Source organism: Corvus kubaryi, unplaced genomic scaffold (assembly GCF_017639235.1).
Source record: "Corvus kubaryi isolate FWS band 111438036 unplaced genomic scaffold, C.kubaryi_AGA036_p1.0 37387, whole genome shotgun sequence".
NCBI classification, from domain to species: domain Eukaryota; kingdom Metazoa; phylum Chordata; class Aves; order Passeriformes; family Corvidae; genus Corvus; species Corvus kubaryi.
In genome coordinates, this window is record NW_024581129.1 from 4,821,583 (window position 1) to 4,835,647 (window position 14,065).

General features: G+C 58.2%; 1 protein-coding gene across 3 annotated transcripts; it reads left to right on the forward strand.

The window, feature by feature from the left end:
• The first annotated feature begins 7 nt into the window (after nt 1–7).
• On the forward strand, nt 8–11,393 carry LFNG (LFNG O-fucosylpeptide 3-beta-N-acetylglucosaminyltransferase). Of its 3 annotated transcripts, none has more exons than XM_042037216.1 (8): nt 8–457; nt 7,398–7,446; nt 8,293–8,392; nt 8,543–8,696; nt 8,787–8,872; nt 9,136–9,322; nt 9,549–9,634; nt 9,721–10,059. In XM_042037216.1, exons 1-8 carry the CDS (start codon nt 62–64, stop codon nt 9,785–9,787), a joined length of 1,125 nt encoding a protein of 374 aa, XP_041893150.1. In that variant the 5' UTR covers nt 8–61; the 3' UTR covers nt 9,788–10,059. The 3 variants fall into 3 exon arrangements, with proteins under 3 accessions (XP_041893150.1, XP_041893152.1, XP_041893149.1); XM_042037218.1 differs by having other exon boundaries at nt 9,157–9,322; XM_042037215.1 differs by lacking the exon at nt 8,787–8,872 and having other exon boundaries at nt 9,157–9,322; nt 9,721–11,393.
• The last annotated feature ends 2,672 nt before the right edge of the window (nt 11,394–14,065 follow it).

Below are 14,065 nucleotides of genomic sequence, written 5' to 3' on the forward strand. Positions count from 1 at the left end.
CGGCGGCGCGGCGGGGGCCGGCGGTGGCGGCGGCGCGGAGAGGCGAGGAGCGGAGGGAAGGATGCTGAAGAGCTGCGGGAGGAAGCTGCTCCTGTCCCTCGTGGGCTCCATGTTCACCTGCCTCCTGGTGCTCATGGTGGAGCCGCCGGGGAGGCCGGGGCTGGCCCGGGGGGAGGCCGGCGGGGCGCAGCGGGCGCTGCAGAGCCTGGGGGCGGCGGCGGCCGTGGCCCCCCCGGCGGCGCAGGGGCCGCCCGGGCTCCGCAGCTTCGCCGATTACTTCGGGCGGCTGAGCCGAGCGCGCCGGGAGCTGCCCCCCGCCCCGCCGAGCCCCCCGCGGCCGCCGGCTGAGGACATCTCCCCCCGCGATGTCTTCATCGCCGTCAAGACCACCAAGAAGTTTCACAAGGCGCGGCTGGAGCTGCTGCTCGACACCTGGATCTCCCGCAACCGCGACATGGTAAGGGATGGGGATAGGGATGGAGCTGGCGGTGGGATAGGTCCCCACCGCTGGCCGGGATGGAGCGGCTTGGGACGGGCTGCAGCCCCCGCGTCTCTGCCGCGGTCCCGGCCCTTCGTTCTGCGGGACCTGGGTGGTGCTCTGACCCAGCAAATACCACCTCCCCTTCCCTTTTCCCCCATACCGCTGCGCCGGGTGGTATTCCGAGGCTGGCTGGGCTGTTCTGCAGCCAACTGTGTTTTCGGGAGGGTGAAATGCAGCGTTACGGAGTGAATTTGGAATGGGTGAGTGATGTAGAGTGTCAGACCTTGGCTCCTCACACTCAGCAGCCCCCCAAAACTCTGCTCTGGGGTCCTTCCCACTGAGCACCTCCCATTGCAGAGCCAGCCTGGGTTACTTTCCACTGGTGAAACCGAGGCACGGTGTAGGGGTGCAGCCCAGCCCGTGTGTGCCACAGCCCGGGTCAGGCCCCTGCAGTGAGGTGCCTGCAGCTGTGCTGCCCAAAGGACAGCCAGTTTAGCAGCCCAGGGCTGAGAGAGTGCCGAGATGTGCTGTAGCTCTCAGTCCCCTTGCAAGGGACTGGGCAGGACTGGAATGGTTGGGAGCTCTTGCGGGTCTGCACCGGCTCACCCACACCGGGGCAGTTCCAGTGAGTCTGGTTCCTGACATTACTGATGTCCTGCCCAGTCCTGGCCGTCCCTGTCCCTTACTCTGTCCTTCAAGTACTGAAGCAAAATTTAAAAGGAAAAAAACCTGTTTCCTTAGGAAATGTGCTTTGCCTTTTGTTCTTAAGACACTTTTTCTACCCTTAGACAGCTTCCCAAAAGTAAATTATGTCTAGTCCTAACCTTTTCATCCTACTGTCTTCACGTGTTTCCTCCTGGCCTGGAACTGGCCTGCTTGCTTGCAAACTGTTTTCCTTGGAAATCTGGAGTGGCTGAGGGTGGAGGCTGTGGGGGAAGGATTGACCTGCCCCTGCTCTCCTCACCCAAGTCTGATGGACCTTGTGGGGTCTTGGCTTTTGCACTGTACCCCAAGCATTATCTTACTTTTTTTCCCCCTGTGAATGCTGTTCCTTTTTTTTTTTTTTTTTTTTTTTTGCTCAGGTTTCCTGGGCTTGGCAGTGGATCTGCCACTTCTCCTTGGTCCAGTTATTTAATGGAAACCTCATTTATGCTCTGCTGTCACTGTGAGGGGGTGGTGAGCAGTGGTGGGGGGAAACGCTCTTTGAGCACCTACAGATGATCCTGGGAATGGCTGCTCTTTTTTTTTCTCCTCTCTCTTGTGAGCTCCGGCTTTCTTCTAGGTTTTTTTTTTTTTTGTTGTTGTGCTTCGTTTGTCCGTTTGGATTCCCAGAGCCCCAAGGCTCGGCTCTCACGCTGTCCCCCTGGGCAAGCTAACAAAGCCCCTTTTCTCCTGGCGCAGAGAAAAGGCTTCGCAGCCTCTTGTGTGGCACTTTCCATGGGAACGAGGGAGCCGGAGCCGGCCGTGTCCAGGTCAGGTTGCCTAGAGATGAGGGCCATGAAGCCAGGGGGGCCGCAGCCCGGCGAGGTGCCCGCCTGACAAGCCAAGCCGCTGAGTGACGGCTCTTGTACAGCACTTGAGGACAAGGAGCTGCCGAGAGAGCAGGAGGCAGCACAAACTCCTGTGGAGCAGAGCAGGGTTGTGAGGACACGAGGCACAGGGGACAAACCTGAGCTGCTGGAGGTGATCGGCTCTGCTCTTCCCATGCCAGCCCAGCCACTGTCTCTGGGTAGCTTTGAGACACCCTGGGCTTCCCCAAACTTGGCACCAGGTTGGGTTTTTCTGCCTGCAGAGTGTGGGGTTGGTGCTATGGGGCTCTTCTCTCTTGCTTCCCTGCAGTTCCTGCATCTCTTCCTTGCCTGGCCCCCTGGTTTCCATCCCAGGAGGGTGATTTGGTGAGAGTGGGGCACTGCCTTTGCTCAAACGTCTGTCTTGGTCTGAGTCAGGCCTGTCTCTGCTCATCCTCTCTCACTCTGGTTTCACTAACGGTGCTCAGGCGTGTGAGCTGCCTCACCAACATGGGGAAGTTCCTGCTCAAGGGCTGAGAATCTCCCTTGCCTGATGCTGCATCTCTTTCTCCTGATCCTTCTCTCACTCAAACCCCAGCCTGCCCCTGGCTGCTCATTAGCCAGGCAGGAGGGATGCAGACACTGCTGAGAAGGGGTTAAATCCGGCAGGTAGCTCCTGCCTGGACCCTGGCAGAAAGAGGGAACAGCTATTGTGTCCTTCCTTGGCTGCTCTTTGTTCTGCCCACAATAGTCCCTGTTTCCTGCCCTCTGTCACCTCCAAGACATTGCAAAGGGCACCCCCTTCTCCTTCCTGCCTCTCTGCACAGGGAGAGCACATCCCTATTCCCTTCTAAATCTCCTCTTTGGGTTGCACAATGCAGGCCGGACAAGCTGCTTTTGGAGGAGAGTTATGGGTTTTCCCCTCCTTGCTTTGGGGAGAGTTTCCAGCTGTCTCAGTATCCTTAGGATGCTGGAGTGCTGGCTGGAGAAGCTTTGCACTTGAAAGGAAAGAGAGGGAGGACGAAAATGGCCATTAAGCTGAAATCCTGGACAGGAGCAAGTCCAAGCCCACCGCTTCCTTGCCGAGTCGGGTGATTTGCAGCGGCAGAGTTGCCAAAGACACATCTCCTGTCACTGGGGTTACCCTGAAGGCGGCTGGGTGTCCCTGGGGCACCCCAGAGGCATCCAGGCAGCTCGGCACACGCCTCGGAGCCCGCGAGGGCTCCAGCCCGGGCCGCCGTCCCGGGCAGCGTGGGATCCGCTGGCTGCCTCCCGCTCCGCGGCGCGGTAATTGCAGGCTTTGAAAAATTCCTGCTCTCGGGGTAAAGCGAAAGGGTTTGCCTTCCAAAGAGCACGCTCCTCTGATGGCGGTTCCCAGATTTCTCTAGCACCTTGGCCAGGGTTCCCACCCACATGCTGGAGCGTGCTGGCATGTGAGTCTCACTTGCACTCCCACCAGAGCGGCTGAGACCAGGGACTGCTCATCCCAAACCAGCTCCGCGGTGCAGCTGCCTCCCCCCAGCCCTGGGCTGTGTGCCAGGGCCTGCTGAGCACTGCTGAACTCGGATCATGTGTGAGGGTCCCTCCCTGCTGTCCCCTGGGGCAGCCTGTGTGGGTTTTAGGGGTGGGGGCCCCTTAATCGCCTGTCCCAAACGATGCTGCTGTCCTTGTCCATAAAAGCCCTGGAGCCGGTGAGCGGCGCGTGGAGCACCAGGCGGGAGGGTGGGGGACCCTTGCCACACAATGAGCTCATTGTTTGTGAGGAGGTTATTAAAAAATTATAGCATTTAAAATTACAGTGGAGGATTCTTCCTCTTGCGGAAAGGAGCAGGGGGAGGAAGGGCCTGCGGCCCTGCAAGCCCCTTCCCCGCCTCTGCAGGTCCCAGCCCTGGGATCCTGTGCCAGCACAGACCTGCCCCTGGTCCTGGGGAAAGCCACCACCATGGAGTGTGTATGCTGCCATCGTGGCACGGTGCCATTGTGGGGACATCACCATCACACTGCTCCCAACTTGTTGAAGACAGGTGGGGATTTTCCCCCCATAAACCCTGAGGCTGGAGGGAGAAGAAGAAAGTTTTCTGTGGGGGACACAAAGCTGGGCAGCTCTGGCAGCATCCTGACCTGCTCCAGCGCCCCTTACCCAGCTAGAGGCTGAGTCCCCCCCAACCAGCAGTTCTTTGCTGTCTCCTTTCCTCTGCACCCAAGTGGGGCGGCTGTGAAAAGGGTGCTGGAGTGCTGCATCCTCTCCCAGCATGGGGAAGTGAGATGTGGCACAGGGTCAGGATTTGTGCACTGCAGGGTCACGGGGTGCCTGCCTGGCTGAGGTTCCCTTTCTGGTGGGTGTGCTGGTGGGATGGTGGCAGGCATGGGACATGCTGAGAGTGTGTCACCCTGGGAAGTCACAGAACCACTCGGCCGGGCAGCACAGAGAGGGCCAGGATGACCCCGGGGTGGCCCTGGCTGGTGGGACACCTTGTGCAAGCACACAGCCATGAACAACCCACGAGCTCCACCAGTGGAGGGGAAATGAGTCACCCTGAAAGGAGAAATGAAGGGGAGGCAAAAAAAAAAAAAAAAAAAAAAGAAACAAGCCGTCCCCACGGGTGAGGAGGAGGCGGTGGGGGCTGCCCGCCTGGCTCCTGGGGGGCAGCTGCGGGGGCTGGCCCCATTCTGGCCACGGGGATCCCGGGTGCCGCTCAGTCCCGGCCGCGGGGCCGTGCATTGTGCGGGGCTGCGAGGAGCGCTGGCAGCTATTGTTCGGGAGGGATTTGGCATCCTGTGTTTCTTGAAGCTGCAGTTCTGAGAACAATGAGGTTTCCTGCAGGGGCTGGGGGGGATGGGGGGGGCACCGGGCCCCCCCCCCTCTTCCACCTCTCAGGAAAAGTTACTGCGGGGGGGGGTCCAAGAGTTCCTTGCAGCCCTCAGTGCCACAGCTGGCACAGGGGCCAAGTGGGAGAGAGGTGGATGTGAGGGTTGGGAGTGCTGGGCCTGCTGGGTCTGGAGGTTGTGGTTTATAGGTGACAGCCCAGGGATGCTGGCTGCAGTGTTCACTTGCACCATGATAAACTGGATGCTGCCCTCATGTCTGGCATCCCACATAGGAGGTACCAAAGGTGGATTCATGTTTTTTACTTGTTCTCATTGTTCCCTGGCCTATCCCCTCCCAGACTTGGCTGTCACCTCTACTCCTCTCCCCTGCAGCCCCAGGTGAAGGGCCATGCAGGCAGGGTGCATCTCCCCTCCAAGAAACACAAATTAATTTAAAAAATTAAATTTAAAATGAAGCCTTTAATTGTTTTAGTTTTAATCGAATGTCATGGTGGGGTTGGGAGGGATGTGGGAAACCTGTCAGGCCCCAGTAAGTGCCCACATGGGGTGAATTGCAGCTGTGTGCCCCTGTCCCAGTCCCTGAGGTGCCACTTGGTCCACCCACCCCAGGAATATTACAGGGATGGGTGTGGGGAGAGGCCGAGGGGAGATGCCTTGGTAGGATGAAGCCTTTCGGTGCAGGCATGGAATAAACAATTGTCCCTGTGGTCTATTTATAGAGGCTGAGTGCAGGATTAGTTGTGGGGTTATTTTTGGAGCAGCTGAAGGCAGTTGCTGGACGGTGCTTCTGAGCTAATCAAGCAAACATTTTCTGTCTCGCCTGTGCAGAGGCTGCGTGTTCCCTGACCCCCTCCAGTGAGGCTGGAACCTGGGCAGGAGTGCCAACCCCCCTGTGTGACGGGGTTGTCTTGGGCATCCTAAGCAGCATCCTACGAGCTGCCCTGGTTCAGCTCGTACCCCAAGCAGTTACCTGACCCCTCCCTGAGCACCTGGGGGAAATGGGGACCAGCAGCTGTACCCCGAGCTGGTTGGGGGTGACACCCCCTCCTCTACACACAGCACTGACCTTGTCTCACCCCAGCAGCGCTGTGTCCATGGAGCAACCACGGGCATCCTTGGCCCTGCAGCTGATGTGTCCCTGTCCCCCAGCTGTCCCCCCTCCCATCAGCGGTTCCCCATCCCCTTTGCTCAGAGCCTTCCTGACCTCTGTCTCTCCCCACAAGCCAGGCTGCACGGCAGGCTGTGCATTTGTGAGAACTTGCCTTCCCACCTCCTCCATCGTTTTTTCCCCCACTTTTTCTTTTCTCCTTTTCAAGCCCCAAAGGTCACTTGTAGCCCCGTCCCCTCCCATTGAGCCTCGCTGCAGCTCGGGGCTCTCCCCACCAGCCCCGGCTGGGGACCTGAGCAAACAGGGCCGGGTTAACCAGTGCAGCTGTATGCTAATGACCGCTGCCCGCTTAACTCTCCTTGCTGAGTAAAGTCAACCCCACTATTGTACCCAGCTCCTCAAACAAGCCACAAAACCCCAGCGCGTTCCCGGGGCCGGCTGCGGGGTGGCACCCAATTTCCAGCTCACTTGTAATTCATCATCCCCAGCGCTGCATCGTTCCCCCTCTGCTGCCTCCTGCCTTGGCCCCCCCCCCCCCCCCCCCAGCCCTTTTGTCTTTCTTCCTTTGCCCTTTTGTGCACGTCTGGTTTTTAATAGCGCTTGGCAGCTGGTTGTGGTTTCTCTCCTCCAGCTTTGTTTGCTGCCCGCTGATTGATGGCGATGCCTTTCCCACCCCCTGCTCTCTGCTCCTGCTCCTCGTCCTTCCCCCAAATCCCAGGCCCAGAGCAGCCCCTCCAGTCCTCCTTCCTGGGTGACATATGCCAGGAATTAGCTGTGTAAATAGCGGAGTGCAGCCGGGCGGGCAGTGCAGGGGCCGGGGAGGAGCTCGGGTGCTGCCTGGCACCTGGGACTGTGCTGGGATGGGGCACTGGGGGACTATCTCCTCCTCGGGGCTGGCAAGTGGCACTCACTGGCACCGTCTCAGCCCCCTTGGGTAGGACACAGGGAGCAGAGAGGAGTCGTGGCGGTATTGTGCAAGTGGCCAGGGACAGCCACGTGCTGTTGACACAGGTGGGGACGCGGTTGGGAGCCGGCGCCACGGGCAAACACACCTGCCTGGGCGGCTGCTCCGGCATCTGCGGCCACGCGCGCCGGCTCAAGTCTGAAATCCCTGCTCAGATCAGGCCGCGCTCTGCACCTGCTCCCCTCATGCTGGGGACAGCCCCTGTGGCCCCCAAAATGTCCCTGCCAGCTGCTGCCCCGTGCAAAAGGCAAAAGGATGGGGATGCTCTGTGAGGGGGCTGGGATTTGCTCCCAAGGGGAGCTCGGCACCCTTCTGGGTCTGAAGCTGAGTGTGTTGTGTGGGTGCCCAACTCTCCTGTGCCACTTGGGGTTTTGATGAGGGGGAAGAAGTCACCATCAGCATCCTGGAGGGATTGATCCCAGGTGCTGCCCAGGGGTGCTGTGTCACATCCAGAGCCACGTGGTCTCAGCCCCTCGGTCCTCAGAGGTGCCTCGTCTTCTCTTTCAGACCTTCATCTTCACTGACGGGGAGGATGAGGAGCTGAAGAAGCAAGCACGTGAGTCTGTGGCTCTTGTCCCTTTGTGTGTGTGACCTGGCCAGGTCCCCTGAAAAGCTCCCACCTGTGGAACACGGCTGGCATGGGGCCTGTTCTGGGAACTCTGGAAAAGCCCTCGCCACAGGAGCCTGGGTTGAGAATGAGGCAATTTGTTTCACTGATAATGCTTAAAGCACCCTGTGCCCAGGGGCCCCACCTGGGGACAGGTTTCCTTCCCAGTCAGCCCAGCCCATGGCCTGCATGATGCTGCTGGGGATCACAGTAACAGGGTGGGGTGCCTTTGCACCTCTTTGTGCCTGGGGAGAGCTGGGATGGATGGCAATGTGGGCAGGGCTTCATGGGAGCGTTTCCCTGGTAGCCGTTCTCAGGGCTGGGGTCAGCATGGTCTGTTCTCCCCAAGCAAATGACTGCTTTTCAGGCTGGGAAGTGACAGCCTTTGAGCTGGGCAAGCAATATAGGCCAGGATTTTTGCTACCATGTCCTGGGGAAGCTCAGGGCTTACAGGCACACCTTCATCTCCCGGGGTGGCTGGTGCACCCTGGGCAAGGTGACGTAGGGTGGCATCATGCTTAGAAGTGGATAGGGCTGAACCATGGTGGATCTGCTGCATCCACATTCCTTATTCATCCCTTCCCTTCTCTCATATGGACCCAAACGACATTCCCCCAAAAATTCACCATTTGCCTAAAACAATGTAGCATGCAGGTCACTGAGCACTGGGATCATCCATGAGTTCCCATCCCCCGGCACACCTGGGACACGTGTGGTGAAGTGTCACCGTTCGAGTGCGTGGGGAGGCGTGGGATGCGCCAATGCTGGGTTTTGACCCCTCTTTTTTCCCTGCAGGAAACGTCATCAACACCAACTGCTCGGCTGCCCACAGCCGCCAGGCCCTGTCCTGCAAGATGGCCGTGGAGTACGACAAGTTCATCGAGTCCGGCAGAAAGTAAGCGGTGTCCAGGGCTGCTGTGGGGGACAGTGGGGCTGAAGCTGGGCAGGACAGTGCAAACAGAGACCATTTGTGGTTTTGGGGTTGTATCTCAACGTGGGGACTGGGGAAGTGCCCTGGTCAGGTGTGACACTGCTGTCACTGCAGATGGTTCTGCCACGTGGACGATGACAACTACGTGAACGTGCGGATGCTGGTGAAGCTGCTCTCCAGCTACCCCCACACACAGGACATCTACATCGGGAAGCCCAGCCTGGACCGGCCCATCCAGGCTACGGAGAGGATCAGTGAGAACAAGATGGTGAGCATGGGGAGAGTTTGGGGCTGGCCTAAATTTGGCTGGCTGGAGAAGGAGCTGTTGTCTCACAGTGTTGGTTCCCCCCTCTCGCAGCATCCTGTGCATTTCTGGTTTGCCACGGGTGGAGCGGGGTTCTGTATCAGCCGGGGGCTGGCACTGAAGATGAGCCCTTGGGCCAGGTAAGAGCATTGGTGTTGCTCTCCCATGGGGACTCCTCATGGTCCCCAGGGCACAGAGAGATGACATTTTTGGGGATGGGTGCTGGACCATGTCCCACCATCTTTCTCTCTTCGCTTTTCTGGGGATGTCTGCAGGGAGCTTGGAAACAAGCTGGGAAGGGCTTCAGTTCCCACAAACTGACTTTTAATTGGAGCTGGGCACTCACTGGCCAACCCCAGACCCTGCAGGGTGCCCACATCCCCTGGGCTTTGCTCCTCTGCAGCCCCTCTCTGTCTCCCCGCAGTGGGGGTCACTTCATGAGCACTGCAGAGAAGATCCGCCTGCCCGACGACTGCACCATCGGCTACATCATCGAGTCTGTGCTGGGCGTGAAGCTCATCCGGAGCAACCTCTTCCACTCGCACCTGGAGAACCTCCACCAGGTGCCCAAGTCGGAGATCCACAAACAGGTACCCCAAGCTGTCACCTAAAAATTGGGCATCACAGCTAAGATATTGATTGACATGTGACCAAAACATCAGCAGAGGGGGAAAGCCCCACCAGCCCATCCCTGTGGGATGATGCAAAGTGTCACTGCAGGCTTTGGGAAATGGGATGAATTTTGCAGCTCCCCATGCTTCTCCTTGATCCTTATGGCCACGTCGGCCACTTGACCCCCCTGTGCTTGCCCCCCAGGTGACACTGAGCTATGGCATGTTCGAAAACAAGCGCAACTCCATCCACATGAAGGGAGCCTTTTCTGTCGAGGAGGACCCATCCAGGTGAGATGGGGGTCCCTGTCCCCCGCAAACCAGATGCCGCGGGGCCGCCACCGTCCAGTGCTCAGCTCTGCTCCTCTCCTCTGCAGGTTCCGCTCCGTGCACTGCCTGCTGTACCCCGACACGCCGTGGTGCCCCACCAACATGGTTTACTAGGAGGCGCGTGTGCCCTCCAACCTCGTCCCGAGTTTCCCCGGTATCCGACGGGCGTGCGGGACCTGCGTGCGGGTGTGTCGGTCCGGCCTCGCCGTGAGGCGGACGGACGGACGGACGTCGTTGCTGTGGTATTGCACAGTGTGTGTGTACTGAAGGCTGCTGTGCGGCCCCTTGACCCCTGCCCTGCCTGCCCGGCTGCCCGTGCCCGCTGCCTGGTCCGGCCGGGAAGGTGGAGAGGGACGGGAACTGAGCACTTAACCACTGGGCACCCCGCGGCTGGCGGGCCCCACGCCATGCGTGGGGAGCGGCCACAGCGCGGGGCCCTGCCCCACCCCGGGCTTGCTTCTCCTTGAGTTTTTTTCCTTTCAAATGTTAAGTTTTTTTGGTGTGTTCTTCCCTTCTTTGCATCTACCCCCCAACCCGCTACCGTAACCCCTCACCCACCCCATCGTCTCTCCCAGTCCCAAAATCTCAGCAGCGAAGCTCTGGCTCCCAGTTTGGATGAGGGGTCCCTGTGAGTTCTGCTCCCCGGCTCGGCAGGCAGGCAGAGCAGGCAGAGGCGGGCAGGGGAAGCCTCTGGCCATGGCAGTGGCTCCTCCAGGGTGCCACAAAGCTGCTGGGTGCTCGAAAGCCACACTGGAGGGAGACAGTGGGGTGGGCTGGGAGCCGGTGTTGGTGTTAACTCCATTTCCCGGAGTTCTCCCCACACGGGTGAAGCGTTGCCGGCAGCATCGGTGGGTGAACTATTTATAGACTCGTGTAAAGACTTTCTATAAATATGGGCGTGGGAGGAGGGCTTTTCCGGAGCTGCCGTGGTGGGATGGGCACCGTGTTTGCGCAGGGTCTCCCTCCAGTGCTGCCTTCCTGCTGCTCAGACAGCCCTGCAGCTCTGCAAAGGAGCACCTCGAGGTCTGGCCAGGGGCTGTGTGCGTGTCCCCTGAGGGGCCAGAGCATCCTCCAGCCCTGGCCTGGATGTGGGTGCTGCCCAGGAGGCACCTGACCAGTTGGGCACCTGCCATAGGCAGGCAGCATCTCCCAACCCGCCCATTGTGCTCTCCCTGACGGAGGGGGATTTATCCAGGGAGGGAGAGGGACCCCGCATCCTCTGAGAGCTGCCCTGCCTGCCAACACCAGCCCTCTCTCTGCCCCTGGGCCAAGCCAGAGCTGAACATTTCCAACTTGAAGCTGAGTGAAAATAGCCCATAATGGGTGTGTTGTAAATATGTTATTGAGCCAGTATTTTTTTTACTGTGCCTTTTTTTTTAAGAAAAAAAACCACATTGAGAAATATGTAGATTTTAAAATGCTTTTTATACATTTTCTGTGGATCAGAAAAAGAAAAATCCCCAACCTTTGATAATCTGTTTAAGAAAGAAAAAAGAATTGCGATGTCTTGTAACTATCACTTACCTTAATTTATATGTTCCAGTATCTGGAATGTCACTCTGTGCTTTTTGTAACTAGGATGTGTTTAAAGCAATAGATGTGGGAAGGGGAACCAGCATGGACAGTGTGTTCTCAGGGACCTGAACCCGATCGCTGCCACGGGGTTCCCGTGGGAGCGGTCACCAATAAAGCGGCTTTTTTGCTGACCACAGTCACCTGGTCCCCGGCTCCGGCGTCTCTTTATGGATGTGCTGCTCTGAACACCCCTTGATCCCCCGCAGATGTTATCACCTCTGGCTGAGCTCTCAGGGCTGCCCTGAGGAGGGGCTGTGCCTCCATCCCTTTTTTCCCACGGGTACTGGGATCCTGCTGGCCATTTGCATCGCAGGGTGTGAGGGTCCTCTCCTCCTTCCCCTTCCCAAAAGGCTCGGACAAGGCTTGGCACCTCAGGGCTGTTTTTTCCCAGGCTCAAGGGTGGGAGCGGAGGTGGTGGGGATGAGGTGAGAGCCGGTTGTTAGCGGGGTGTTGTTAACAGCCGGCGGGCAGGCGTGTGCGTGGGAAGGTTGGGGGCTGCGGGGGAGGAGCCCCTTCCCTCCCAGCCCTCCCTTCACCCTCACCACCGCAGTTTCAGCCAACACTGAGCATCCACCTGCCAGTAACAAGCCCCAGCTTTCATGGGCTGTGGCAACAACTTAAGATCTGCCCCCCCCACTTCCCAAACCAGTCCTGTTTGTGCCACTGGTACCAGCTTCCGCCTGCGCCATCCCCTTCTCCCCGCCTTCCTGCAGAGCCAGCACCCTCTTTTTTTCTTTTCAAGGCACATTTACTTACTTCACAGTTTCGCTTGAATCTCTGGGTTATCAAGGGTTGGCCCTGCTAAAAATACAGCCTGGCAGGAAGTCGGCGTGTGCTGAAGCAGCCACCCCTCCTCCTAGCACCCGCTCACCCTTCAGACAGCCACAAAAATCAAAAGTCCCCCAATCTCTGCAGCCCTTGGTGAGGTGCGGCTCTGGCTGCTGCCCCAGAGAACCAGCATTGTCCTGCCCCGGCCACCCCAAAAAGCGCCCTGGGAAAATGGAAGGGTGGATGCACAGCAGTACTGTCTTCCCTCAGCTGCCTGGGGCCAGGGATGGTGTGCTGGGTGCAGGATCTGGTGCCCCTCAGCCCATCCCTGGTGCGGGGTCAGTGAAGGGCCCTGCATCAGGCACAGGAAGCTGTGGCACTGAGCCCCGTCTGCTCCCCCACGAGTTTTCCTATTGCTCATGGGCTGCGGTTTTGGCAGCGTGGGCACTTCCCAGCAGCAGTGCTGTCACTGAGCCTGACCCTCCCCTGGCACCCCAGACAGGATGGGGAGATGTGGGTTAAGTGCCCATCAAGGCACTGGGCAGCCAGGGGCTGTGGCTTGGGGATGGGATGCTGCTGCAAGGAACAGGAGCTCCTGGCAGTGGTAAAGGCTGAGAGTATGCTGGGCATGGTGCAACAACTGGGGGGGGGGGAATTAAAAAGTAAAATAAATACAAATAAAAATAAAAAAATTAAAGAAAATAAAAAGATAAAATAAAATCACCCCAGTGAGCCTTCAGGAGCAGAGGCAGGCAGCTCACCAGCCCTCCAGTTTGTCTCCCACCAGGCTCCCAGCCTCTCCCTCCTCCTTTCCCTACTCGTGGGCCGAAAAGTAAATAAATACACGCATTAATAAACAAAAGGAAAACAAAAGCAAAGCCTGCTGCTCTCGCATACTTGGCAGACTCCACAAGCCAGGCTGCTTTCATCTGCACCCCGGCGCTGGTGTGGGACGTCCTGTTTACTCTTGCCCGCTCGCGGCAGCTGATAAGGCAGCTGCACCTTTTGGAGAGCCTGGTGCGTGGTGATGGGGTGGGGACAAGCCCGGCTCGTTGGGGACACTGCCACTATGGAGGGGCCACTGCTGTTGACACCACCGTGCCCAAGGGATGCTCCAGCACTGTGCCTGGCCAAAGGCTTTCCGCATCTGTGGGTGGTTGCAACATTGAGGGCAGAGAGTAACACACTGGTTTAGTTCTTTCTTGCTTCCCACCTCTTTTTTTTTTTTTTTTTTTTTTTTTTTTGTGTAATTTGCATTTGGGTCACTTGCAGTCCCAGACTTCATGTGAGTCACCGTGTTCCCAGCCCAGCTGTGGGGACTTTCACCAGGGAACGTGTGCACGGCGATGGGACAAACACCCGTCCTGGTACTGACAGCAGCGAGAAGTGCTTGAGACTTGGGGTGGGAGGGCACTGCTGGGAGACAACAAAACTTGTGTGAATTGGCTCCAAGAGCCACTTCCAGCTGCTCTGGCCCAGAAAACTGGAATCTTTGTGGGAAACGAACATAAAAGCATCCGAATCGCAGGGCCTGAGCGATGCATGCAGCGCTCCAGCTGCAGCTTTGGGAGTCGCCTGTCCCAGTGCTGGGTGGGAGAGTGCTGGGACCCCCATGGGGGCATGATCTACATCCCACCACCTCTCTGCAGCTGCAGGTGACTTAATCCGCCACCAGCACTGTCTGTCTTGGCGTGAGGAGCTGCAAAGCCTTGCAGCAGAGAGCAATGGCTGTGGGATGGCCAAGACTCAGCCCTGGGATGTGTAGAGAAGCTCTCAACCATTGCCCCTTTACTTTTTTCACCCTTCTACTATTTCCCACCCCTGCATAATATGCAGGTGGTTGAAATAAATAACCCAAAAGCCGTACTAAGTTCATTTTTCCCTTCCTGACTTTTAAGAGCAGCCTTGAATCTATCAAAACCAATCCCCCTTGCCCCAGAGCTCCCAGCAACTGCTGTTTCTGGTCTGCCTCAGCTGCCCAGTGGGGCCAGTTCTGCTGCTGTAGCCATTTGGCAAGCCAAGAGTGGAGGAGGAGATAAATTGAGCATC

Bases quoted from the DNA above. Each gene is read 5' to 3' on its own strand.
- LFNG (XM_042037215.1), top strand. From the start codon at position 62: ATGCTGAAGAGCTGCGGGAGGAAGCTGCTCCTGTCCCTCGTGGGCTCC. The intron at 8,697-9,156 runs GTGAGCATGGGG...GTCTCCCCGCAG, and splicing joins GGATCAGTGAGAACAAGATG to TGGGGGTCACTTCATGAGCA. The intron at 9,635-9,720 runs GTGAGATGGGGG...TCTCCTCTGCAG, and splicing joins GTCGAGGAGGACCCATCCAG to GTTCCGCTCCGTGCACTGCC.